At 49.9% G+C, this 27,674-nt stretch overlaps 1 protein-coding gene across 3 annotated transcripts in view; it reads left to right on the top strand.

Moving 5' to 3' along the window:
- Positions 1-9,355: 9,355 nt before the first annotated feature.
- PLPP4 (phospholipid phosphatase 4) overlaps positions 9,356-27,674 on the top strand; it is a 99,454-nt gene continuing 81,135 nt past the window's right edge. For 2 of the 3 annotated variants that reach the window (XM_045191568.3, XM_071221355.1), the window contains exon 1: positions 9,452-9,587. In XM_045191568.3, the coding sequence (XP_045047503.2) occupies positions 9,532-9,587 (56 nt within the window). In that variant the 5' untranslated portion in view covers positions 9,452-9,531. Of the gene's footprint in view, positions 9,588-27,674 lie in introns of all 3 variants that reach the window. The other variant, XM_045191567.2, reaches the window with a different exon arrangement.

Raw genomic sequence — 27,674 nt, 5'->3', positions numbered from 1 at the left:
GGGGTGGTGCTGCTGGGCTGCGAGGCACTTGGGATTGGGCACGGAGGGGGGGGGGGCTTGGAGTCAGGTAGGCCTGGACCCACGTGTCTGCTCCTCACTGCCCCCTGCTGACCGAAATCACACTTGGTCTTATCTCCCATCTTGCCTCGGTAGGGCCTTCCCTTATTGGGTAAATAAGGGGCTTTATTCAATGAAAAGCAGGTCCAGGGGCGGCATTCCAAGGGATTCCAGTTCTGCAGCGCATCTGCATCTTTAACGAGCACACTAGTGTTTGGAATACACAGAGTCCGTGGAACACACTTTCGGAAGTCCTGTTTCCATCTCGTTTTAAAGCTGGGGGGGGGGGGCGGGGGGGCGTGTCTCTTGGTTTTTATTGGTTTAGAGTCTTCTGTGTACTTAATTCTTTGCTGGCAAAAAAAGTCCCTTTTGAAAGGAAGAAAATAAAAAATAAAACGCTGCCAGATAGGTATTAGCGATGACATTAGAATGAAGAATGAACGTATAATGTGTAGAGAGCTTCAAAAACATTGGGGCGCTTTTTCCATTTGACCTTTTTATCCCTTGCCTATTATGAAAAATTATATAAAATGCTTTTCAACTATTAGGAAAAAGTTACGTCTGCCTAAAAATGGAGCTAAAAAAAGAAACCTCTTATTATTCTATAGCAAAAAGTTCAAACCCATGCGAGCTTCTATGCCAAATGTTTGAACTAGGAAGCCTAGAGTTGAGGATGCTATAACCCAGTTTTCATTTTCGTTTCTCCCCCCAAACTTCTGACATCCAGTGGTGCTTCCAGCTTAGAAAAAGTCGGTTGCCAGGGAAGAACATCTTGAGAGCCGCAGAAAAGAGGAGGTGAAAATGCAAATACGGATGCCAACGAGAATTAAAGAGTTTAACCATATGAGTGTGGAGGGATGCTGTGAATCACCACTTGGTTATTTGATTGATGTAAAGGCATCAAGATGGGGAATTCTTCCAGCAGGGGGTTTCTTTTTTATTGCAGTAAGATACACATAGAAAGCACACTGACTCTCTAAGCCGTTCTGAAGCGTACGGTTCTGTGGCATTGGCGCATTCGAGTTGTTGTGTGACTGTGACCACCATCCATCTTCGGGGCATTTTCATGTCGCACACCTGCAGCTCTGTCCCACCGAACACCAACTTCCCATTCTCTCCCCTCCCCCCAGCACCTGGCACCTACCTGTCTACTCTGCCTCTACAAACATGGCTACTCTAGGTATTTCTTATGAGTGCAATCATATAGTGCTTGTCGTTTTGTGTCGGCTTATTTCACTGAGCATAATGTCTTCAAGATTCACTTGTGTGGTAGTAGGAATCGGCATTTCCTTCTTTTTAAGGATGAATCATATTCCATTGTAAGTACGTTGTTTATCTGTTCATCTGTCAATAGCCAAATGGCAGAAGCAATACACGGGCTGTTTCCAGCATTTGGCTGTTGTAAATAATGCTGCTATAAGCACTGGTGTGCAAGTCCCCAGCAGGGGATTTTAATAATAAAAAGCAATGACCCTCTGCCAAGCCTAGTCAGATATTCTGGAGCTGGCAGGGGACTTGCTTGAGTGACACTCGACAGGAGATGGGCTGAGCGAATGGCTGTGCTCCCAGAATCCCTGGCCAAGCTCTTCACGATTCCCTGAAGGCTGAGTTTTCTCAGACAGTCCATCAGTTTAGAAGTTCTCACATTTCTCCACCCAAGGAGACACTTAACCAATCCTGTAGGCAGAGTTGTTATTTTTAATGGAATGAGACCTAAAAATTCCGTCAGACGGTTTGAAAGCACAGGAAATAATGATGACGGGGATGGAGATGGCACTGTAAGTGTCAGCTTTCGCATTCCGTGAGGCTCCCTGTCCCTGTGCTGTGTCTGCTTTGTTTACAGCACGCACGCGCAGCATCCGCTAAATCCTGGCGGGGCAGAAGAGAATTCCTGGTGTACTCCGTCGGATGTGCAAGGAGAGGCGTGCACTGCTGGCTGATTGTCCGACAGGTGTGTAAGGCCGTGGCTCTGAGTCGCCAGGAGCAATGACCTGCACCACAGGGACAGGGCTTGTTTCTGAGCAGCCTATGGGAATCCCCCATCCCAAATGCCAATCGACCTGCGGGAACAAGACCTCATATGGCATACCTCCTATTTCCAAGGCTGCAACTTAGGGAATGGTCACCAGCCTACCTCCTCTGCAGGGTGCTTTCTCAGAGTTGTTGTCCACTCTGGAGCGGCGGTGGGCGGGCAGGCCAGGGCACTGTGCTTTCTGCTTTTTCCTGCTGGTTTTGGCCCCTCCTTCTGGAGGGTGGCTTTGCTAATCTACCAAGAGGCCACAGTGCCTGGGCCTTCCCACCGTTTCTCTTCCTTGGGTCTGCACTCCCCTGGCTGGCTTAGCGCTGCTGTAACAAGGGTCCTACGGCTTCGTGTACCGCTCTGCGGGGTGTGGATAATCCACATCGTGGAAACAGACTTTTCTGAAGCACAAACCTGGCCATGGCTCACAGTTCTTGCTGGAAGTCTATCAGAACCCACGTGGCACCCGTATGTCCCATTGAAAAGAGGGGGTGCTGCACGTCGTTTCACCTTTGTGTGATCGCTGTGCCAGGAATCTGTCACGAGGCTGAGCGGTACTTCGGTGGGACAGTCTGTCATCCCCGGACGCTGACGTGCAGCTGACAGGTGCCTGTCTGTCGGGCATTTTCTGTTTCTAATCTGCTATGGGGTAAAAAATAAAGTAACCAGTTAGTTAACATTATTGTATAAGAAGGAGTGTGCCTGAAATTTGGTGGAGTGATAAAGGGCAAAGGTTTTGAAGTGCGACAGCTCCAGGTTCAAGTGCTGAATGTGTAGGTTGTTAGATGCCATCACAGGCCGGTTATTTCATCTCTCCAAGCCTCAGTTTCCTCAGCTGTACAGTGGGGATAGGAATGGTACTGCTCTCTTGGGGTTACTATGAGGATCGCAGGAGTTAATGTTGGCCCGGCGTCTGGTACACTGGTCTGCGAGCTGTTACTAAAATCGGTGGAGAGCGGGGGAGTTGCTGACGCTGGTGACACCCCGCCCATACCTGTGGTGCCCTCCAGCTCTTGTGCACGGTATCCCAGCCTCCAGCTGCTGGCACACACGGCTCTTTGCTGCAGGCTTTCTCTGGCCCTCGTCATCTGCTTGGCTGGAGCTCAGGGACGCAGAAGTGTGTAGTATTGCCGAGCTCCCCAGGAGGGCTCTGAACTACCGATGGGCAGTAGTCAGTGGATAAGAGCCCGGATCCTGGGTGGGCGTGGGGGGGACTCTGAGACACTCCCTGCTGGTGCTCCCCCATGGGACTGCCCACAGTGGTCACCTGCTTCATGACGACCTTGCGTTGGCTTTCCTCCCTTCCCTGTCTTGCTTCCTCCCTCTCCCACAGGGCTTCCTGGGATCACTTTCTGAATGAGTGACAGGCACGCAGATTCTGTCCTAGGGTTGCCGCTGGAGGAACCCAAATGAAGCCTGGCTGTGCCTACTAGATGCTGCCTGGTTCTCCTCTCAGCACCTCATTTACTTCCGCATGTCATTTGCATTACGTGGGAAAGAACGTCTGTTTTCACACAGGCACGCAGCTGTGAATGGACTTTTAAGACTTCCCTTGGCTACCAGTGTATAGTCTTTGGTTAAACTTCCAGAAGCATGAGAGATGGGTGGTCGTTGTCTTCAGAACTGAGTCACTAACAAGCTCCAATAACTGCTTGTTGGGGGGGCACGACAGTTGGTTGACTCACCAGCTGGACCTGGGCAATCGGAGACTCCTCACCCTCCCCTGTCCTTGGAATGTATGCTCTGCCCATCAAGGACGCAGCCTTGAGAAAGTAAGGTGTTGCTGAGACCATCTAGGCAGTATGTGTGAGTAACACCCCCCCCCCGCCCCCCCCAAGGCCTCTAAGATTCTGGCGTGGGTGGAGGTCGACCTGTCCCGCAGCCCTCAGGACAAGCTTCCTAGTAACTTCCTTTGCTGATTAAACCCGTCACGTTCTAGATCTCTTCTTTCTCTCCACATGTAGGGGTCCAGTTTCAAAATTCCATTCAGGAAGCTCCCGAGGTTTTGAACCAGCGCTAGTTTCATTCCAGAAACCTTCCTCCAGCAGGAAGCAGCAGGACTTTCTGAGAGAAGGGAAGCCTGCCTCCAGCGCAAAGGGCCGTCTGGGAGGGATGCTGCCCGGTCCACATAGTGCGACTTCCCGCCCGTTCCCCTGTCCGCACACAGCTGACTGTCTCAAAGTGACAAGGGCACGAATGGGGCAGACAGCGGCGTCCTCGTTTGTGCATTTGGTGCAAAGAAACGGCAGAGACCAGATTGTTTAAAACAACCAGCGCAGAGTGCAGCACCCCTAATCCCTGCCCGCTTCGTGGGAAGGCCAGGCCCACCCACAAAAACGAGCTTCCGTGGCTGCACCAGCTCACACCCTGGCAGTCTTCCACACGCTGAGATTTAGTAGGCTGCCTCGGCAGGTGTATGTTCCTGTTTTTACAGTTTTTGAAGTGGATGAAATATATGTTAAAGCTACAGCCCCTGGAACAGAGCCAGATTGGAAACCGCCACATTCTGGCTCGCAGCGGCAGGAACGCCAGCCCCCTGCCTCGTCTGCTGTGCGCGCTGCTCGTTTCCCAAGCCCGGGCCTGGTGCTGTGCCCGGGATGCAGTGCCTCAATGCCCCGTCTCACTGGGTGCCCCCACTGCTCCGCGGGGCAGGTACAATTACCAACCGCATTTCATGGAGACTGAAGCACGAGAGGTTAGGTCACTTGCCCGAGGTCACACAGAGGAGGCGGGGCGGAGGTGGGGTTCTAACCTAGGTCTGTCCAGCTCCGAAGGGCTCGTGGAGACCATACACCTGATGCACCTAAGTGCAAAAAGCAGGTGCTCTTTCGCCCTCACTCCACAAATTTAGTAACTGTCCCCGATGGCACAGATGGGGGAAGACTGAAAGGGAGGGCCTTTCTCTTCTCCAAACAGGGTGTCTTTTCGTCTAGATGATGTGGATAAAAATGGGGGAAGAATCCTGTAGAACCACGTTCCCTGTTTTTACAACAAGCCAATTGCTGTGTAGAGTACACAGTGTCTGTCTCCCGCACACATCCCACTTCCCTTAACTTTTATCTTCACCAATAATTCTCTGGAACTTCAAGTGTCTGCTGTATGAACAGTGCACTTGTTGTTATGCCTGTTCCCTTGGGGTGTTTCTGTCGGTGGCCAGTGGCTGATCCACTCACGTGCCCACGCCTCCCCCGGGAGCCCCTGCTTTGGAGATAGATGGCTCTCGGTGATTGCAGGGATACCTGGCCGCCCTACCTGGGGGCCCACTGGACCTTGGCCTGTTATTAATCCTCTGCTTTAACTTCAGGACAAAAGTGAAGAAAAGCCCCTGGGCTGTTGGCATCTCCATTTTGCCTCTTCCCTGCATAGATTAAGGATGTTGCTGGTAGTAACGATCATGAACTTGAAAGAGAGGGAGGGCTGTTACTTTAGTGCCCATTCTCATTAGCACCCTTCACACAGACAAGGGGGAAACATCATGTGAATATCACTTATTACTCAAGTGTCAGAGCATCTCGTGCCCCGGAAAGTTACGAAACAGATCTGTGAATTAACTAAGGAGATGAGCTTCAGGTAAAACGGGAAGGGGCTGGTTTTGTCCTGGTGACATCTCTCTCTCCTACTGTCTCCCATGGGCAATTCCTGGTCATGTGTATGATCACTGGAGCCCGAGGAAGGAGTGAGGCCCTCCGGAACGGAATGCTATTCTATAGCTGATGGGTAGACAGAATAGCCTCGCTCAACTGTTTTGCCAGTGTCTATACCATTTCATGGAGATCTGAGTCACTAGCCTCTTGCTTTGGGGGTGTTGATTTTGATTTCATGATGAAACCTGCAGTGTCTATCCCTCCTGGGTTTCCCATGTAGCCCTCAACAGTGCTGGCACAGGGGAGGTATCCGGCAAACACAGATCTAATAGATTTTCGCAATTCAATCAGGTCTCAAAGATGGAAAAAGAAAATCCCAATCAAACTGTCTTAACTGCAACCAGGACTATAGTGGCCTAGGTCACTGGGAAGTCCCAGTGTTGGGAGCTTTAGACACAGCTTGCTGCAGGGCCTTATTTCATATCGGCGGGGTCTGATTTCTGCAGATCTTATCTCTGTTTTCATCCCTATTGGCTTCACATCGTGTGATGCTGGCTTTCTGAGAGTGACATAAACATTATGTACCCTCTTCTCAGAAAAACACCCCAACCTTTACAAAAACAATTTATGGGGGTTTACATACTCCCCCAAATATCGGTGTTATCCATACACCACGGTTGGAAAACTCCATCACTTTGGGAGTCACACCTGGAGAAGTAGGCTGCTAGAAAGTCCGATGAGGCAACCTTCACTCCTGGGGGCAGGCAGTTCTGTGGTCCACGTCTGGGAAGGCTGTGCACGGACAAGTTAGCAGCTTTGGACATGCAGAGGCCCGCCTGTCGGTCACTGGCAGTGGGGTTGGGGCCGTTGTGTCAAGGCGTGTGTGTATCCACGTCCATCCTCTAAACACATTGCCCCCGGCAATAGACCCTCCTTAATCTCTTTGAGGGGGAATACGGAATGGAAGGATGTTTTTTAGAAGTTGTGCTCCAAGATACACTCTCTAATTCTCTCATATACATATTATATACGATATATATTATATGTTTATATATGTAATATATTATTATATATGTTATATATGTTGTTATATATATATATATATTTGTGGAACTCATCAAGGTCACCGGCACTGAGGTAGAAAACAACATGTGTTGTCCACTTTAAACTCAAGTGGCTGTCAGACAGGTGGTTTAACGTGAACGGACACAGCTGCTAGATGTTGTTGGGGACCCAACTCTTCCGTGAAATCCTTGTTTGGACAAAGGCAGAGACGAGCAAGACAAAATCATGTGATACCATGTTTACCAGATTCTCCCAGTGCTTGAGGTCCATCCATTTATCTGCTCACATGGCAAATGTTAGTATTTACCAGATTCTCCCAGTGCTTGAGGTCCATCCATTTATCTGCTCACACGGCAAATGTTAGTATTTACTGAGTGAGTACCTGCTCTCTCCCAGGCATTTTTCTACAGGACAGCAGTGAATGGAAAAACAGGTCCTGTTCTAATGGCCATTGCCTTCTAGTGAGATCTCTGTGGTGGGCAGGTCATGTGGTGGGCATTTGAAATCTGCCTTCCCGATACCCACTCCTCCTTCTTCTGCTAACAGTAACTGACTTTAGCTTAAGACGTCACCCCCTTTTCACTGGTTTCTGATCGAGATGAACTCAATCAGCATAATCACACCCCAAACTCCAGCTACAATGGTCACATCTCCCATCTCCATGCCCCTTCCCACCCCTCCCCTCTGTCTCCATCCTCACTGCCATCTCCCTATCTTTTCAGGTGTAGAATAATGAAAGGGCTAGAATGTAAGAGAACAGGCATCACATTTATTCTGCATGGTCCACAAAGCACCATTTGGACCCGTGGCTACGGGCTATGGGCAGGTCTACATCCCGCAAGTCTGTTTCTGCTCAAGAAAGCGCAGCAGATCTTGTCGGAACAGGAATGAACAGGGAGTGAGTGCCACATCCCTGGAGGTATTCAAGAGGACAGATACTCACTGAGACCATCATGGAAGATCCTGATGTACCAGGTTGAACTCGATGACCTCTTCTGAATTCCTCTTGGATGGTTGGCGGTTTCAGCATCTCGGCAAGTTCACAGCAGCAGGTAACCCCGGAAAGCCTGCATGTGTGGGTCCCTGCAGGTAAGGGCCCCATGTGACCGCCTGTTGCCAGGTCATACTCTTTGAGCATCTAGGTAGGTGCCAACGAGATACAAAGCATATCCTCTGGAAACGAGGTGGTAAGAAATTGTTGCAAAGTTGTGTTCGCCAAAGATGGCCTTGGCTTTTGAAAACAGCCAAAGTCTGGTCACTACAGGGTCATCATACTGAACAATATTGTTCGGGGATTTTTAAAAAATCCCACGGTGGAGGCATGACTGTGGAGGGATGATGGCGATTTCCGTGACGTGCCCAGAAGCTCCACGTGAAATACAAGCCATGCTCACGAAGCGGAACTCTGAAGACGTGTGCAATCGCCAAAGCACAGGGTGGGGAGCGGCACTTAAATTCGAGCGTCACGTTCTGCAGTGACTTTTCAAACCTCGGTCTCACAGTTTATGGCGACAGCGCCCATTATGGTCAGGCAAGGGGCAAATGTGTTTATTTGGTGCCTTGTGCTAGAGTGTCTCGGGAGACTGCTGGAACCTCCTGTCCATGCTTCCTTCCCCGGAGAACACGTCACACTCCACGGGAGTCATGAAGGCCCGCCGGGGTTGCCAAGCTGGGCACCTGGGTGCTGTGGCTGGATTGCTTTATCGAACCTGCCTTTACTGAGTCACTCCTTTGTCCATTCTTTTGTCAGCTGGGGCAGCAAAGCTGCACTTCTGGAAGGTTCTATGATTTGGTACATGTCCAAAGCTGGACAGCTGCTGGAGCCAGCCACCTCCGAGCCCGTGGAATGGCTGGCTGCTCTGTGGGATTTGTGATCCAGTCCTGCCATCGCCACTCCTTTCATGGGGAGCACGGGTTCTCTGTCCAGAAGAGGGACCTGCCTTAATTATAAATTCTTCTGTGTGTGTGTGTGTGTGTGTGTGTGTGTGTGTGTGTGTGTGTGAGAGAGAGAGAGAGAGAGAGCGCGCACGCGAGAGCGCACCCAGACTATCACGCCCTGTGCCTAGGGGTCACCTGGCGCTGGTGACATGGCGAGTAGCCAGGCTCCCCTTTGCCTTCATTCTGGGCCAGAGCTCGCCTGGTTGTCTCTTCAGGAGGGCAAAATGAAGCCTGCGAGTGGCTTAGGGGAAACTTCCTAGGGGGGAAAAAATCCGGTTGGAAGGATGTAGAGGGGACAGAAAACAGAAGGGAGGAGCTCTGCTCAGCACAAATAGCGGGTGCCAGGGCTGCCTGGAGCGCCAGAGAATCCCTAAAGTGTCCTGTACTACCTGCCCACGTGCGTGTGTGTGCCAGGCAGCGGGAGCCCAGAGAGCGAGGAGACGCGGTGGGGCTGCAGGCAAAGACCCAGCGAGCGCGCTGCCTGGGGGCCGCCCACTGGCGGGGAGCAGGGGAGTGCGCAGGGGCGGTGGCGGGGCTTCCCCAACCCTGCCGCGCAGGCGGCGCTAGGCGCGCAGGAGCGGGGAGTCCCAGGGGCTCCGCACGCTAGGCAGGGGGACGCGGGACTGGGAGCATCGGGTGAGCTACAGTGGCGCCATCGCCCTCAAGCCCCAGGGAACGAGGCGAGGCGGGAGGTTTGGGCTGAGCCCTCCCCACCGCGCCCGCCCCTCCTGGCGCCCGCCTCCCACCCCCGCCCGCGGCCTGGAGCGCGCCTCCCTCGCAGCCCCGGTCTAGCGAGCCAGCACCGGCTGAGCTGCGGGAGCCGTGGAGAGCACCGGCCGCCTACGCGGGACCTGCTCCAGCTGCACCATGCGGGAGCTGGCCATTGAGATAGGGGTCCGAGCCCTGCTCTTCGGCGTCTTCGTGTAAGTAGTGGCGCGCCTCGGGCAGGGGCGCACGGACGGGGGGACCCACGCACCGAGCGTCTCTGCGCCCCAACTTTGTTCGCACCAGCGCGTCCCGCCGGGGCCTGGATTCCAGGTCCCAGCTCAGCTCGGTGCCGGGATTGTCCTGTGGGACTAAAAGAGACCCTCCTGGTCTCCTCCCTGCAAACCTCCGCGCCGAGGTAGCTGCGCGAGTGTGTCTGAGACCGGCTCCCGCCACCACCAACGGGCGGGGAGCGGATCCGGCCGCCGACTGGGTCCCCTCGCCTCCACCTCTCTCCAGGTCTGCACTTGCCCTGAGCTTCGGGGCTCTCCGCTGGAAGCGGACGCGCATCACGGATGCGCGCCTCGCTCAAGCCCTCGGGAAGTTTCTACTGTGTGAGTTTTTGAGACGGCGTCTGCAGTCTTAGCTCCTGGCTCACCTCCCATTGCCCCGCGCCGTCCTCAGGACCGTGCTCGGTGTCCTTTCGTGTCCCTGCCTTTAGCGCCCTGGGTCCTGGTGAGCATTTTCCCAGGAGGCATTTGCAGTACTTCTCCGGCTGGAAAACTGTTGCTGCGGAGGCTCGGGAAGTCGGGGGCCCGCAGCCCGGGGTGTGGGCTCCATACACCCAAAGCTCTGTGCCCGGTCCATGTCCACTTAGTGTGCGGGCGGCGGCCCTTCTGAGGCGGCCGCGAAATGCCCCTGCTGGCTCCGAACGTCCGGTACCCGAAAACAGAGATCTTGGAAAAAGGAGGGTCAGCTCTGGCACAGGCTTTTTCAGAGATGTCGGCGCCCAGGGCCCGCTACCCACTGCCTACCCTCCCCCCCCCTCCCCCCGCGCCAGCCCCAGGGAGCTGTCGGGTCTTTGCCTGTGGGCCCCAGCCCAAAACATCAGCTCGGACCCCTGGACCTCCTGGCCCCCAGGCGCTCACAGCTGCACTTGGCCCTCCGTGTGCGGTCGGGTTCTCTCTCCCCTCTGACCATGGCTGTTTTCAGATACATTTTAAATACTAAAATTGCATGAACTTTCTGGATTCGCCAGGTTGTTTCTGCTTGCTTGTTTGACTGAAAAGCCCACAGAGGCTTCCCAAACTGGAGGCTTCTGTCTGGATCTGTGCCCGGAACCCAGAGTCATTGACTGCGGGCGGGAGGCTGCGAGGTGACTGCTTCCCCGGGGAAGCCCCGGAGGTGTACCCGTGGGAAGAAATGCCCTTTCTTGCACGTTTTCTTCCAGGGATGAAATTCACCCAGAGTCTTTATTGACACCACCAGGAAGGGCTGTGAGCTCCCCTACATGCAGGCAAGCCCCTCATCCCTGCTTCATCAAACACTAGTGTTATTATCAGTGGGAACAAAGAACCAGAACTTCAGAGGGTCTGGGTACATTTGGGAAAATGGGAAGCACGTTTCCCTCTTCCAAGTCTACTTTTCTCCGTTGGAATAAACGTTACAGCTGGTGATTGCCCTGTGGGCCGAGGGGGAGGGTTTCCAGTGGGCAGAGAGGCCAAGCCTCATTAAGTTATTACGTGGTAAAAATGATAAAGTGTTCAGGGCACGTAGAATTGGACCTTTGTTGGGTGACCGTGAGTGATGCCGAAGGAAGCTGAGGTGAGCCCCAAGGCGGCCGTGTTTGATTGCTGCTGGGAACTCTCAAATTAAGAAAGGGTCCAATCATGTTTATATTGTTTTCAGATTTTCCTTCAGATTTCCTCAAACATTTATGAGATGTTTACAAAGATGTAACGACCTGGGCAGTGGATTTGAAATTCTGACAATTATTGTTTCTGTGCTTCTTGCGTCCTGGTAGCATGTTATGTAAAAACCAGACAGCTGGTTTGTGTTCTTTTCTCCAAACGTCCCCTGTGTATTAATTACTTAATGGGAATCTGCTCTTCCCAAAGGGAAACACTTGGGCATTGATGGCATTTTTGGCTGATTCTCTGGTTTTGTATGAAATGGGAAATATTAGCACTATGTCAGCTTGTAGGCCCTTTGCCTCCAAAGACCAGCTTTGGAATGGGGCGGGGGACTCCCCAGGTGGGAATCTGGAACGTGCCTACCTGTCATCCTCAGGCAGATGACGGCTTCTAGAAGGACAGGCTCAGAGCACACAGGTACAGGTGGCCCTCTGTGTTCTCAGGTGCTCCTCTGGTGAGATGACAGGGGCTGACTTCTGGGGGAAGTTTTATTCTTTCACCTGCGCTGGTCGGATGGCCAGGTTCCGTGGCTTGTGCTCAGCTCTGCTCATGAAGATGGTGATCTCAGCCACAGGGCCTCACCTGGGTAGGTTTGGAAAGCGGAATCAGCTTCTCCGCTGCTGGGTCCAATCTAGCTGAGATCATTCATCTGGTTCCGCTTGGGATTTCTACCCTGTGTATATCCCAGGATAAGAGAATAATCTTATGAGCGGGGGATATCTTACTTTGCAAACTTGTACCACTGGGGAAATGCCATCTGTGGATGCACCTGTTCTCAGACCACCTGTGTTCTGCACAAGGGCAGGAACCCTGCCACGTGCTCCCCTAGCATGTAAGGTAGCTGGTGAAATGCATTTGGCACCCACAGGTAGGAGGGATGAAAGCGTTCCCTGGCTCACTTAATTGAGGAGCTGGTTCTTGGTTTGTAGACCAGATTTTGGTGGTTCAGGATCCTAAGAAGGTGCTCTCCAGGCACCCCCATAGATAGCCTCAGAGGTGCTCAGTGGCTTCTGGACAGTCCTGCCTAGAAACTTCAAATCACTGGGAAGAACATAGGAATGAGGGATGCACGTCAGAGCTGGCACAGAAAGTTTAGCTGAACAGGACGTGAATCGGTTAGAGGAATGCAGTGTTTGGGAAACACCAAAGTGCGGTGTGTGGCGTCAAGGCTGCATGTAGCACCATGAAAGCTTGTGGGTCTGGTGTGGACCTGGGGCCGAGCAGAGGGCTTCCTCCACCCCGTGGCCACCCAGCATTCCAGGAGAGATTCGGCGAGCATTTCTGCGGATGCTAAAGCCAGCACCGCACCTTGTTGAGCGAGCACAGTGTGGGAGAGGGTGTCACTCCAGTTCTAAAATCAGGCTCTTGGGATGACACGCCAACAGCGTGTGTGGGGGAGTGGCCATCGTGGCTTACATCCTCAGGGCGATGGGATTAGGACATGTTACCAGTTTTGAGGAGTCTTAGCTCTTTGGATCCCGAGGGGCAAAATGCAGGGAGTCACATGCTGATAAGAACCTAAATAGTTATCAGCAGCCCCCTGTGTCTTACAGCTGTCGACCGTCGCCCTCCAGGGTCAGTCAATGCGGAAAACCCTTTATCGCAGCACTGCAGAAGGGATCCTGGAAAGATGATGATGATCGGAAATGCTGACTTGGGGGGAGGGGATCTGTCTGTTTCACTTGGGAGCATGGGGTTCTCGGTCCTTGCCTCTGTCCCTCGGTCCCTCCCTTCTCCTCTCTCTGCCTCCCTGTGGCTGCTGGTGGTTCCCTCTCTGGGATGTCCCTCCAGGAGCTGTGGGTCTGCTCAGGATGCTCTGTTGTCCAGGTAAATGGCGTTCGTCTCACCTCCGATCAATCCAACATCCTCCTCTGAGTGCTTCCTGTGTGAGGGGCCTGGGCAGGTGCTGGGGATGACAGAGCAGAAGAGAGGCCGCGGGCCTCCAGGATGCTCAATCTGGACGAGCCAGCACACGGTGGGCCACGGTTTGTTATTTTCCCCCGTGCACTCACTAGCTTTGAAAGTTTCGCCTCCAAACATTTCTCTCTTATCACTTATTCAGCTGGCAGCTGCTTATTTGGCACCGTGTAGATGTCTGTCCTTGTAGCGGTTATTTTCCTTCCCCTCTATTGGTAAACTTTAGTTGGTGTAGTTCCAGATAGGCACGGGGGAACTTGGTGCTTTAGCTGGTCCAGGTGACTTGCTTGGGGGCACTGGCTCTCAGGTAGACTTTTGGAACACTGACAGTAACTAGCAGATCTTTTGTTGTTACCCCTGAGAGTCCCGTCCAGGGCTCAGGCAGGGGCGGTTGTGGTAGCTGGAGCCAAGTGCTCACTATACTGAGAGGGAGGGATTAGTTAGGGATGAGAGGGAGGAGACAGGCACCAGGGAAGGCTGTTCAGAGTTGACATCTCCCCTGAGCGCTGAGCACCAAGTGACAGGCAGAGAGGGCCTGGCCCAAGGACAGTCCCTTGGACGGAGTGCCCTGGGGCAAAGGCCTGGAGATCTGGATGCCCATTCTGGGTGGGGGTTAGGTGGCAAGGTGTGGCCTCAGCACAGAGTGTGCGTTGCGGGGGTGCGGTGGATGGTAGGAGTCGCAGGAAGCGAGCCTGAATGTGACGGTCCGCATGTGCTGCTGGGAAGTGGGGACAGTCCCTCCGAGGCTCGACTGGGCGCCTGGGATGGGTGAAACCAAAAAGCACCGTGATCAGACTCCACCCCGCGGGGGAAAGCAAAGGCTCCCTTAGGCATGTAGTTCCCGTTTACTCTTGTGAGTGACAGTGCACAGCCCTGTGTGCCGTCTGGGAGCCGAGCTTTGTTCCTCCCCAGGTGCAGTTGGTCACCTGCCCCCCTCTCTGGCTCAGGACTGTCCACTGTTGGGCAGTGGGGGCTATGTCTATGTCTTGATCCTCCCTGCCTCCCTCGCATTCCCAGCCTGGCACGAGCGTGGTCGGGGCCCTGGGAGTGTCAGCACTTTGCCCTGCCTTCCCGATGGTCGTTTTTATAGACCTCTGAGTGTTCCGTGTGCGTCCGGAGCAAGGCTTCCCACAGGGCGGTCTGCTGGCCATCTCTGCCACAATCTCCTGGGCCCAGCGCACACTTACCTGAACCAACACATGGACTGGAGCCCTGGGAACCTGCATTTTCAACAGGGGGCCCTCTGTCTGCCTCATTTGGGAACCACTGACGTGCAGTCTGTATCTTCTTGCGATCAAGGGTCTCCTCTGGACCTTCTCTCCTTTCTGGCCATACAGGAGACCACCCGTCCCAAACCAGTGGGGCCACGTGGATTGCGGGTGGAATGACAGATGTCACCTCCAAGTTGAGGCAGCACAGATCCCCATAGTGGCCTGTCATTGTGCTCCGCAGGTGGCAAGCATGAAGCTGTGTGTTGAGATGACAAGCAGCAGGACAGCGGCCCTGGAGCATCAGGATGCTGGAAGTGGACTTGGTGGGGAAAGCCGCCGTCTTTGCGGCGGTCTAGCGTGGATTAGCCACTGCGGCATGCGTCCGTCCTGTTGACGAATACACCTGCAGCGATTCTGCTCACTCACTAGAAGTGAAGGGTTGTTTGGGGCCAAGTGGTGGAGTGAAGGAATGGCCATGGGCTTGGGAGCTGGGCAGGTGTAGGTCTGGGTTTTGGCTCTGCCACTAACTAGCAAGTTGCCTGAAATCTCTGAATCTCAGTTTTTTTTCCATGTGGGAAATGGGAATAATTCTTACTTCATTGGGTTTTCTTAGATCAGGTGTGCCTGTGGTGCACGGGACAGGAAGATCCGTCCTCCCGACTCTTGGGAATCCCTGGCACGTACACGCGTGGTCTCAGAATGGCGGTGTGCAGCGTGGTCACGACCGGGGCCTTTGCCCCTGGGGCTTGAGGCCTGGTTTTGCCTGTCACTGGCTGTGTGAGCCTTGCAGAAAGTATTTCTCCAGCCTAAGTCCCTAAGTCCCCCCATGTGTTCAGTGCCAGTCCTCACAGTGCCCACACAGGCAAGGCCTGCGAGTGTCCCCGAGAGAGAGCTCAGCTCACGGTGCGTGCTGCACAAGTTGCACTGTTGTTACTGTTACCTTTTTTATTAAGATGAATTCACAATGTATAGCAAAGAGAAATGCCAGAGATAGCTAATGATATTCTTACTATAAGATGATCCCTATAGGATTTCTATGAAATAATAAACTCCTTTAAACATATTTTAGCTGATTTCTCTCAGCCCCTACAGTAAGGCATGTCACTTGCCCTGAGTCCATTCAGTGAGCTGAGCCCCCATGTAGCAGCGTGCGTGGCTTGCCGCCTGATGTGGGGGTGGTCTCAGCCCTGCGCTGTCTCAATGATGACCGAAATCGCTGGCCATTTGCTGTAGCGATTCCAGGACGTAGAGTCAGGAGAGCCGTCAGCGTAAGTGCACTAGATAATGCGTAAGGTCAGCACTGTCCCCGTACAGGGTGCTGTGAGGAGCCCCGGGCACCAGTTCTTTTTATCGGCACCCTCTCTGCCCCCCGGCCGATGGGTGCTGCAGCGAGTGGGCCAAGTGCTTCCCCCTCCTGGGAAGCCTTCCGCCTTGTCCTCTCAGAAGTGGCGCATCCTTCTGTTTGAAGTATTATTTGCCACTGTAAAATGAGTCCGCTGTACCCCGAATTCTGAGACACGATCAGGTGTTCCCACGGGGAGATAAATGCTGATAACACTGAGAAAGGGGACCATTAGTTTCATAACCTGTGGGTAACGTTATCGCAATTACTTATAAAGATTATGCCTTTTATGACTCACACAAGGCTCATAAAATCTCCGTGCCTCTATTTTTTATGATGGTCTTTTTTTACAAATATGAAAGTCATCTTAGTAATAATCCTTCTTTAAGAGATACAGTCCTGGGGTCCCGTGGATGAATTGGCTCACAGCAAGGAGGTGCGTTCAGGCAGGACGTGACTGGCTGTGTGTCTTCATCACTCAGCTAAAGGCACAAAGGAGGGTGTGTGTGTGGGGGGGAGTGTGGCAGGGGGGAAGATACCCGGAATGGGCGAGCGGTGGAGACCAACTGGGACTGTGGAAGGACCAGCTTCATCATAGTCTTTCCATAAGTGACAGTGAAGAATTGTCCCACAGAGGGGAGGGACTGGTGGTGCTTCTGTCTCCACCAAGGAGAAAGGGGCAAGGAACAGGGCCGGAAGCTGAAGAGGAGCTTTTGGGTTGGTTTTCAGAAAAGTACTGTCTGCCAACAAATGCTGGACATTTCTTTCTCCTTTACCAGATGGTTTTAAAAATGCGTTTTTATTGAAATATTAATTTAAGCCACATGAAATCACTGCTCTTTGACTGTTTTGACCTTAAAAAAATGGGAATTTCATTGAATTCAACCTAAAAATCACAGGCACACAGAAAAGTACATGATTCATAATTGTACGGCCGCCCGGAGCAGCCCTCACCCGCCCCACCCTGCCCACCGCCCCGAGGGTCCCCGCCGCCCTGACTTCTAACACTGGTTTTGAACTCTGGGTGAAAGGACTTGTGCAGTGTGGGCTGTGTGGTGTGACTTTTTTTTTTTTGTCCTGCATGTTTGTGCAATTCACCCAGGTGGTGTGTAGTTGCAGTTAATTTTCATTGTTGTAACCATTTCATTGCCTGCCTGTACCCCTGTTTGTTTTACTCTTTTATGGGTATCTGGGTTATTTATTGTCTTTGGCTGTTAAGCATCATGCTGTTGGTTTTGGTGAAGGTATAATATTTGGAATTTCTGTGGGTCTACCCTTAGGAGTGGAAATGCTGGGTCATTTATCTGAGGTTTTTACAGAAGGATTGGGCTTCTTCTTGCTGTCCGGGCTTATTCTGAACGAGAGCTTGCCTGTGTGCTGCTCCAGTCTCGACCGGCTACCTCAAGCACGTGGTGGTCCTGGTGAGTGGCACAAGGAAGCCCGGAGCCGGATGCCCACTTTAAGGAGGGCAGTCCACTCCTGGGCTTTGGAGAGAAATCCTGACCGCTGGTTATACAGACGTGCCTCAGTCTTGTAGTTTATATAAGCTTCTTGGTCTGTGTCACGTATCACGTCCAGGGAGGCGGTGGAGAGGAAGCGACGTTGTGTGTGACGGGTGCCTGGTACGCAGCTGGCACGTGGTGTGTGTTAAAGCCAATCTCCATTCCTTCCCCCATCTGCCTTCTCTCCTGTGAGGGGTGGAGATACAGGTCACTTGAAAGATTCCTGATATCACAATGTAGTTAGAAGGGGGCAGCTCTCAGTCCTGCAGGAGAGCTGATCCTCGAACTAGGAATTAGGGAGCTTGGGGGAGGCATTCTGAATAATTGTCCAACACCGGGAAGAGAAAGGGGGGCATGTGTGTATATGTGTAGGTATCTTTTAACTGACCTGTATCTCCACCTTGGGGGGAGGGAGGGAGGGAGGGAGGCAGAGGCAGGAAAGGACACAGCTTTGTGCTAGGTACTTGGCACACCTTACGTGATGGAATCTGCAACCCCCCGGAGGTGGTACTGTTGCCCTGATTTACTGAGTGAGGAGCTAGTGCTCCTCGTATACAGAGAGCTCTTAGCAATCAATAAGGACGGAGAAGAGCTGTGCAGTAGGAAATGGGCAGCGGGAACTCACAAAAGTATGAATAACTGATGCACTTCTAAATCTGTGATTTCCATAGAAATGCAGAAATGCATCTGAAAACAACAGAATAACACTGGATGTGGATTAGCACGAGCTTGGTATGTGCTACAGTGTAAAGAATATGCAGCCATTAAACTTAGCTACGGGGGTGGGGGGGAGGGGGTTGTGAAGATGCCCGTGCCTGTGGTTAAGGGATACGGAGCAAGTTGCAGCGGTGTGCGCAGTGCCACTTCAAGGTGCTCCGGTAAATGATAGAATGAACTTGGGTCTGTTTCTGTAACAAAAATGTCAATGAAGAGATGCACAAAAAAATCTTAATGGTGGATTTTCAAGCCGATGGAATTTTGTAATATTTGCTTTTTCTTTACACTATTTATGGTCGACACTCTTCTACAGTAAAATTTATTACTTTCATTCATAATCAGAAAAATCCATATAGATGTTTCCTGTTGGGGGCAGAAAAGAACAAAGCATCCTCAGACAGGGGCACTGAGTGATTCTCTGTGGTTGCTTTACAAATATCTGAGATGAGCCTGTGCCAAGAATCAGCCTCTCTGTATTTTATATCACCTGGAATATTTAAAGAAAAATCAAAATGGAGGATGCGCCCCCAGAACGTGCAAGACTGTGGTGGAGCAGATGTGGGCCGATGCTGCGGTTGGAATTACACGTGGGCATGAGCCCCTTGCAGGGCTGTGGTGTGCAAGACGATTCCCGCCCTGTGACTTAGGTTTGTTGGAAGAAACGTGTCAAGGCGTTAACGTAACAGATGCAAACACCTTCCTGCATAAAGATGTTCGTCGCTGTGTTCTGTACAAAGCGAAGCACATACATGTGTCAAATAAAAATAAAGTAAATGAAAACTCCAGCGGTCAACCTTTGAAGAATAGATTGATAAATTATATGGATACAAAGAGAATGTTATATAGCTATTAAGGTAATCATTTTGAAAGTCATGAAGAACCGTAGTAAAATTTTATGATGTGATAGTGAAAGATCGCTATACAAAAATATATTTCAGACAGCTATCTGAAATATGCCCGGTTTGAGCAAATATTAGAATGATTTACACAAAAGTGCACATAATGGGAAGGAATGTGTGATCCCTCACTTAAAATTTTTTTAACATTATGAAATAGTTGTAAAAATTAAAACAACACAAAAAGTGTAAGGCTCTCTGAATTCATACCTCTTTCTGCGAATTCTATTCTGTTCACTTTTTAAACTTTTAAACACACATTTCTATATAATAAAAAAGAAACTGGGAACACATTTTATTTATAGTTTAACATTTTTTAAACTTAAAACTGGCTGTATGGTATTCCATTGTATTAACTCATTCGTGGAATTTTAGGGTGTTTTCCTTTTGCGCTATAACAAACACTATTGCAGTTTTGCATGCATTGGAGTGCACCTGTTAAAGTATTGTTGTGATAAATGTATGCCCAGGAAGTTTCTTGGTCAAAGGCCACATGTATTTCAAACTCTGATGAACACTGCCAAATTGTCCACCTAAAGGGCCGGACTTAGATGCCACCAACAGTGTGAAGGTGTCTGTTTTGCAGCATCCCTGCCAGTGCTGGATGTCATTAATGTTTATTTTATATTTATACTGCGGGAGGGAATGTAACATTCGCATCATTTCACTCGTGTATTGGTGACTTGTATTTTTAAATGAAATATCTGTTGCCTTTCATTCATGCTTTTATTGGATCTTTGAATTTATCTCACCATTGTGAGAGTGCTTTCTGCCTTAAAGACATTAATTTTTTATTATTGTACGTATTTTCCCCATGTCTGTGGTTGACTTTTATGTTTCTTTGCAGTTTCTACTGTTATGCACGTTTTAATTTTTATGTAGTTAAATCTATCCATCTTTTATGGTTTCAGAGTTTCTGTCCATTTAGAAAGTCCTTTCTCATCTAAAATAGAAATATTTTTCCATATTGTCTAGTATTTTACACTGTTCTTTAATTTTAATTCTTTAATTATAAGAAATATTTTTAATTTACCGAGTGAGGGCGAGGATTTACAATTTTTCTTGCACGTGGTTTGTCAGTTATTGAAAGAGACGTCGTTTTCTCAGTGAAATCGTTAACGGATACAAACTTTCATGTGTCCGTGGCGTTGCTAGTGAATTCTGTTCTGATGATCGGTTTGCCCCGTGGTAGCTCAGTACAACATGTTTTTAAAATACTCTAGGACAATTTATTTACTTTTTATTGTTGCCACTATTACAGATTTCCCTTATTCCTCCTCCCCATTTGCCCCCTTCTCCCAGACACCCACCCTTACCACATTGTTGCCTGTGTCCCTGGGCTATACATCATGCATGTATGTTCTTTGGCTAGTCTCTTCCAGTCCCCCCCACCCCCCGCCCCCGGAGATCTGTCAGTCATGTCCCATCCCCGGTACAAAGGGTGGAATTTTACTGGGGGTGTGGACACATGGAACAAATGGCCAGTGCAGTGTAGCATGTCAATGATTGGAGCTTTGAGCACAGTTAGATATCTGAGGGGGAACAGCCCCGTCTCCCTGGGGAGGAGCTCAGTTCAGTGGTTACAGCTGCGGCCCCAGAGCCAGGGTGCCGGGGTGCAGGCTGCTGCCCTGCCATCTGCCAGCCCCATGAACTTGGGTAGGTTGCTTCATGTCTCTGGGCATCAGTTCTCTCACCTGAGATGTGGGGATAATGGGACTGTTAATGTGGTTTCACTGGACTGAGATCAGAGACTACGGCTTGCGTGATTTCTGTGTTTTGTAATTTATGATTTTCTGTGTGGCCACAGTCACTTATTTTTTTTTTTTTGGTAAATTTACATAGTTTGAACATAATGAATAGTTTGTTTAGTGGCTACAAAGCTCTAATATATTAAAGCAAGTCAGCTGCTGTGCTATTCAAATCCTCTATATTCTCACTCTTTTTAATTTGTAATTTGTAATTTTTAATGTGAAGATACATGCCACCTCTGTCAAGCTAGGGTAATTAAAGCATTCACTTGTTTTGGAAATAATATTTTGTCTCATTTCTGCCAACTCATGCTGTTTTCTTTTTGTGGTGCTTCACTTTAGTATTTTTTTCTTTTTTGTTTAACTGAATAGTTCAAAAAAATTTGTTTTGTTATTCTCCTTTATTTCCTTTAGTGAGGATTTGGAAGTAAAAAATTCCTCTGTCTCTGTTTCCAGTTAGTGCTCTTAAATTTTGTCTCCTTCTGACGCAACTGCCGTCATCATTAAGGTTTCATTCTTTGTGTTCATAATCCTTACCTTGAAGTCTACTTTATCTAATATTGATATGTAGCTACAGTATCTTTCTTGAGATTAATGTTTGCATGGAATATATTTTCCATCTTTTTATTTTCAGCTTATCTGTATTTTTATGTTTAATTTATGTTTCTTATAAACAGCATTTAGTTTTATCTTTTAATCTTATCCAGTCTGACTAATTGCTGCCATTTAATTGGACTGGTTAAGTCATTTACAGTTAATCAATTATTGACATGGTTGAGTTTAAGACTGTGAAAATGATACAGCAAAACCTCATTCAAAGTGGAGTTGGGAGGCTCTGGAAGGGGTATATAGTCATGCAGGTACACCCCATGGAAGCTTACTTTAAAATTTGGGCAGGAAGAAGCTTACTTCACAATCCCCTGCTGGAGGAAGAAGAGTTTCTCCTTGCCTAGCAATAGCACAGCCAATGAGAAACCACCGCACACAGCCAATGAGGAGCTGCTGCAACTCTGAACTCTCACTTTCCTCCAATGGAGTGTTGTTCATAACTGCTGCTCCCAATTTCCTCCCTTTTCTCTGAAAAATAACACTCTCCTCCTTTTTTCTTCCCACTTACCCGTCATTTGCCATAGTTTGCATGTCGCGAATTGTAATTCCTCTGCTATTCCTGAGTACACTCATTCTTGCTGGTAAAATAACTGGCTGCTTCATTTTTAAAGTTGACAAGTTCGCCACTTCGTTATTTGTTTTCTATTTGTCCCATGTGTTATTTTTGTTCCTCCTTTTCCATCTTAGATTAATCAAGTAGCTGTTAGTATTCCATTTTTCTTTATTGTATTTATAATAGAGTGCTTTTCTGCCAATTCCAACACGGGGTGATCCGTGATTCTGTTTTGTTTTTTTCTGTTGCTTGTGGCTCCCATTCGTTGTGTGTCTAGTAGTATTTCGTTGTGTATGGGGCATTGTGCACCATGCATTGTACAGATTCTGGGTTGTACTTGTCCTCTGCTGAGTGTTGAGTTTTGTTCTTGCCTGCAGTTCTTTTGCTGCTGGGTCTCCCTAATCTGTAGATCCCTGGTTCCAGGCTCTGTTTGGGTGTGTCTGTATTGGTTTTTCCTTTGATCCTAGAGTGTGTTCCTTAGTCCTGGGATGTGTTCTTTACCCCTGAGGTTTGGCCCTTTCTGCTGAGGTTTCAGTAGAAAGTCTAACTTGGAGAAGTTTCTACTTCAAACTCTGTCTCCTAGCATCTGCTCTCTGTGATATCTGGTATGAACACAATCATCCCTGAAGAGAATACTGATGGTACATGATACAGTGTATAACACCGATGACAGAGTCACACGGAAGTCCCACATTTATCCTTTTTTAGGTGGAAATCCTTGTTCCTCGATGTATTGTGCTTTAATCAGCCTTATGGACCAATGGAAAGGTCTTCAGCCATGTAATGAAGACATTTTAAATTATGAATACTTTACTTATAAAAAGCCCCATAAAACAGAGGTGCTTTGCTTTTTTTTATGTAAAAGATTCTTTTATTGTTTGCTAAAAGTAGAACACTGGGGTTGTTTGGCTCCACAGATGATGATGAGGAGGAGGAGGAAGATGACTGTAATGATGGCGATGCTGACGATGATAATAATGCTAATAAGTAATATTTGTTGAGCACTACCATATGCCAGAGAGTGTGCTAAGGCAATTAGTTCCTTAACTCTTCCAGCGACTCTTGGGTTAGGAAATGTATAATTTGTATTTCTGGATGAGAAATCAAGGCTTAGAGAGGGTGAAGAGCACGCCCAGTGTCCCACTGTTAGTAGGTGGCGTGAAAGTGCTTTCGGTGGAAATTTTAAATCGCGTGTTGTATGTTTTATGTGTTGGTACATTTTACATCAGATTTGTGCAGGGCGTGGGCAGAGAAGAGGCTGGTAGAGAGGCTTTCTGATAATTAAATGGCACTGACAACCTCAGGGATACCTGGACATGACAGGGATGACAGGGAGCAAGTGGAAAGCTGATGCTGTGCCAGAGGCGTCACTGAGTGACTTGTATTGTGCCTGATGTCTGACTCAGGCCAGCCTCCGGGCACCTCCCTCCTCCTCCGTGCTCTTCCTCCTCCTCCTCCTCCCCCTCCCTCCCCCTCCTTCCCCTCCCTCCTCCACGCTCTTCCTCCTCTTTCATCTTCCTCTTTACCTTCTTTTTTTTTTTAAACATAAGATGTTGCTTGAATCCTCTTGTTGCTTGGGGCCAGAGCTGAGCCAAGAACCTCAGTCCCTCCTCCCTTGGCCCCCCAGGCTGCTGTTGCATGTGACTTCCTCTGTGCCTAACAGGGCATAGGCTCTGCACATGGAGCTGGTCCTTCCCCTGTCCTCCCCTCTGCCCCGGGGTCATTTGGATCTCAATGGCCTCTGTGAGTCATCAAGTCAGGATTGCCGCTTTCTAGCAAAACAAACTCTTTCTCCAAAGAAAGTTCTTTGGCCAGCATCTCCCCATTTTCCCTACCACTTCCAGTTCTAAGATGAGTAAGTTCCTGCATCTAACCTGCGGCATGGTGACTGTAAGTAATGATGCTGTAGAGTGTATTGGAAAGCTGCTAAGAGAGTAAATCTTAAGTGTTCTCATCACAAGAAACGGTCGTTATGTGACATGACGGAGGTATTAGCCAACGCTATGGTGGTAACCATTTTGCATTATGTAAGTGCATCAAACTAACAGGCTGTACTCCATAAACATATACAATGGCCCTTACATCTCAGTAAAGCTGGCACAGGGAACCCTGACTGTTCCCTCCTGTGTACTTACCACACTTCTGCGGGCTGTCTGCATTCCCAGAGAACATGAGGTGACATGCATGCCAGCCCTCCAGGTGGTGTCCTCGCGTCCACACGACCTCTGTGACGTGAGGGTTCCTGTGGACCTGGTTTTAAGTAGCAGGAAAAGGGATGAGACCGAAAGTTCAGGGAGGTGTTTCTTCCCACACAGACCAGCTTCAACCCCGGGAGGGCACTGCCCATCACGCTGAGAACACTGGCATTTTGGGCTGAATCCCTGCAGCTGGCATGCTGCTTTCTTGGGTTCTGTTCCCCTGTCCTGGGAGCAGAAGTGAGTGGCAGAATCCTGTCCTTTCCTTCACGCCTGCAGCCTCAGCTGTGCGTTGACCGTGTCCCCTGGTGCCAGAGCCTGTGCTGGGCCGGGGGGATGTGGGGATGCACGATGCCACAGGCCTGTCTCCCTGGCCAAGATCATGTTGCTGATGGACAGCAGGGTCCTTGGAGATCAGGTTGCAGCCAGGCCAGTCTTTGTGGCACAGGGAGTGGCCAGTGCAGGAGGACTTGCCAGGAGTTATGGGGGTGCAGTGGAGTTGGGGCTTGCGTGGGCAGAATGGCATTGCCCAGAGTGGGAGAACCTTGGCCTGGGGTCGGCTGGGCCCTCCTCCCTGTAGACCTTGCTGTTGGCTCTCCAGCTCATTTCCAGGAATTAGAGCAACCTCTCTCTCTGAGCGCTTCCTCTGCGCCAGGTGAGGCACTTGCGCTTTGTGAGCAGCGAGCTCACTGAGTCCTCACAACAGCACTGTGGTGTCACTGCCTCACTTCACCGGTGGGGAGACGGAAGTGCAGGGAGGGCAGTGAATGATCCGTCTATCCCTGGTCATTTACTTCCAGCCGGAGGTAGAATTGGAGCCCAGGCCTGCCTGGCTCTGATATCTCTGTTCCCATCGCTCTGTGGTTGCAGTTGGGTGGGGGGATAACTTTCCTGAGCCACCCACACGCCAGCCCCCTGCCCACCGTGCTCCTCGGTCATAACAAACTCATAGTCATACGTGGTCAAGACTAGCATTGAGGATCCCAGGATCTGAACAGACTGCCTGGCATCAAATTCTGCCTCCTCCTCTGCGTGGGTTCCTCAGTTTATGAATCTGCAAAGTGGGGATAAGTATAGTGCCTACTGGAACCTGTCAGGGGTGAACGCCGCAGATGGAAGTTATTATTTTCACATTCATTGCTGCTCATCTAAAAATTTCCCTATTTTTCTCTTCATCCTGCCTTCAGAGCAAAACGTCCTCTTTTATACCCTTTTCCCGATGGCCCCCTTTTCACCCTGGCCTTGTCCTATCCCCAAGAGCCACTGTTTCTAAGAATGCTCTGTTTTCGGCCACCGTCATTGTTGTTTCTTGGACTAGTGGAACCTCTCTCTGATGACAGCAGGCATTGTTGGAACCCAGAGCCTGCCTTCGGGAAGCCTGAGGAAGGAGCCTCGGATGAAGCTTGATTAATTATCTGTGCACTCGATGCCGGAAGTGTGGATCCCGGTTTCACGTCCCTCTGGAATGTGAGCCATCTCCTTTGAGTTAATCCAGGAAAACTGTGCTCTAAAGTCTCCCCGCTGCTGTGTCAGCCCTTAGGAGTATTGCCGGAGGGTTTTGTTTTTCCGCTCAGAGAGTCTAAAGGTGTGTCAAACAATTTTTGGATGAAATTCAATTATTTCAAGTTTGCAAAAGAAGAAGAATGGAAAAGAACTTTGTGACCGTTTGTGACAATGGTGTTCCAGAAAGGAGTGTCCTCGGTGTCCGTTTGTTTGCGTGTGTGTTTGTTTCTGAGGCGATTTGAAAGTCACCCTGGGGTTTGCTGCTGGGTGTGCTGGAAATCGTGAGCCCATACGGGAAATCAGAAAGCAGGCCTCGCTCTGGACGGAGCTGGGCTGCATTTCACTCTGCACAGAGGCAAGTCCTAAGTACAGATCAGTGTCAGGTGCAAGTCTGGGTGTAAGTTCTCTTTGTGGCCTTGGGTTGTGAAAGCATTTGCCCCATTTGACTATGAGCTTCTAGAGAGGGCAGCCCTTGGCTTCTGTGTTCACCACTGTCCCTTCCATCCCCTCTGTCCCCCGGCATGTTCCTGGCACATCACAGATGCTCAGGAAATGCTGAGGGAACGAGGGAGCTGCAATGCGGTGACTTCAGAGCGCACTTCTGCCTGTCCCAGGAAGGTGCTCTTCCAGTCGGGGTCTCTGGGCTGGCACTCAGGAAGACAGGTCAAGGCTTGATCGTCCGACAGACAGAGAAGCTCAGAAGAAAAGTTGCGGGAAGGCATGGGTCACTCAAGGGAGGCAGCTTTTCATCCCCAGGGAGAAAGGCAATGAAGGAAATGCCAGGCGCTCTGTGGAAATGCCCTGTGGGTTTGCCACTCTGTCAGGTCCCCAGGAAGGGAAGGGTGACCCCCTGGCCTGCCCACATTGGGTTCTGTCATTGGGAGGCTGTGCAGGGTAGGACAGAGCCGGGAGGTGGTGAAGGTGACCGTGGGGGAATGTGGCCGTGTGTGTTTGATGAAATGTCCAGACGCACCGTGTGGTTTGCAAGGTCTCCATCCCCCTTGGGTCCCATGTGTGCCCACAGCCTTCTTGCATGGGGTCTTCAGTGAAGTCAGGTCCATGTTCCCAGGTGTAGACCCCGTGGCCAGCTGCTTCGCCTCTCTCCCCAGGGTGGGAGCTGTTTCCTATGGCTGCATTTCCTCTTTCTCAAGGACGGCTTTTAACCAAATTGTATTTGCTAGTATTCTCTTCTTTTCTTTTAAATAAGTGATTTTTCAAATCATGAAAAATATATGGGCTCGGTGCAGGAAACTTATGCAAGACAGAGAAACATTGAAAGAAAATGAAATTATTTGGGATTCTATAAATCAGAGAAAACCACAGCTAACATTTCAGTTTGCGTTCTCTTATGCTATCCCCCTTCCCGCCCGTCATAATACATAATAATTGCTCTGCACATAAAGTATGCCCCATCCGAAATAAAATTTCGTAGGCTGCCTTTTTCACTTGGCATTGCACCCTCAACATCTTTCTATGCCAAAAAACGTTTTCCCCAACTTGCTTTTTTTAAAGCTGCGGAGGGTGACAGAAGATGCTACCCCCAAATACGCCATTTTGGCATAAAAGATTATTTTGAGCTGAGGGAAATTGAGAAGAGGCAGTTGCGGAAAAGGCTCCCTGCCTTCTCTCTAGTTGCCTAAAAGCAGGTCATACATTTTCAAGAGTGTCCCTCCTCCTCTGTCTACCAGGAAGGACAGAGGTTGGATGCTGGGACAACATTGAATCCGTCAGCCTGGAGGTGGCTCCAGAGGGATCTACATAACAAACTTTACAACTAGCCTTTGTGTATCATTAGTTTCCTTCCACAGTTTGCTGCCCTTGGAAGCCCCCAACTCTTTTCATTTGTCCTGTTATTTATGCACAAATTCTTGTTCTTTACTGGGGGTGACATATGAATTGGAGTTCTAAGCCACAGCTTTGAATTATTCACTTTGTCTTAAGTATCTTCCATGTATACAGGAGGTATGCACATTAATACACTGTTTCTTTTTCTCTTGTTAATCTGTCTTCTGATACAGTGGTCCCAGGTGAGAACTCAGAAGGGTAGAGGAAAAGTTTTTCCTCCCGTATAGCTGCAGTGCAGTCCAATAAATGAAGGCAAATAGTTTAATACCATCAGCGCACTGGTGTTGGACTTTAATAGGCGGTTTTTGGTGGTTGTAGACAACACTGTGTTGAACATTCTGGCTCATGCATTAC

The sequence above is a fragment of the Desmodus rotundus genome, chromosome 4 (assembly GCF_022682495.2).
Source record: "Desmodus rotundus isolate HL8 chromosome 4, HLdesRot8A.1, whole genome shotgun sequence".
NCBI lineage: Eukaryota > Metazoa > Chordata > Mammalia > Chiroptera > Phyllostomidae > Desmodus > Desmodus rotundus.
This window is presented reverse-complemented; position numbering and strand designations above follow the sequence as displayed.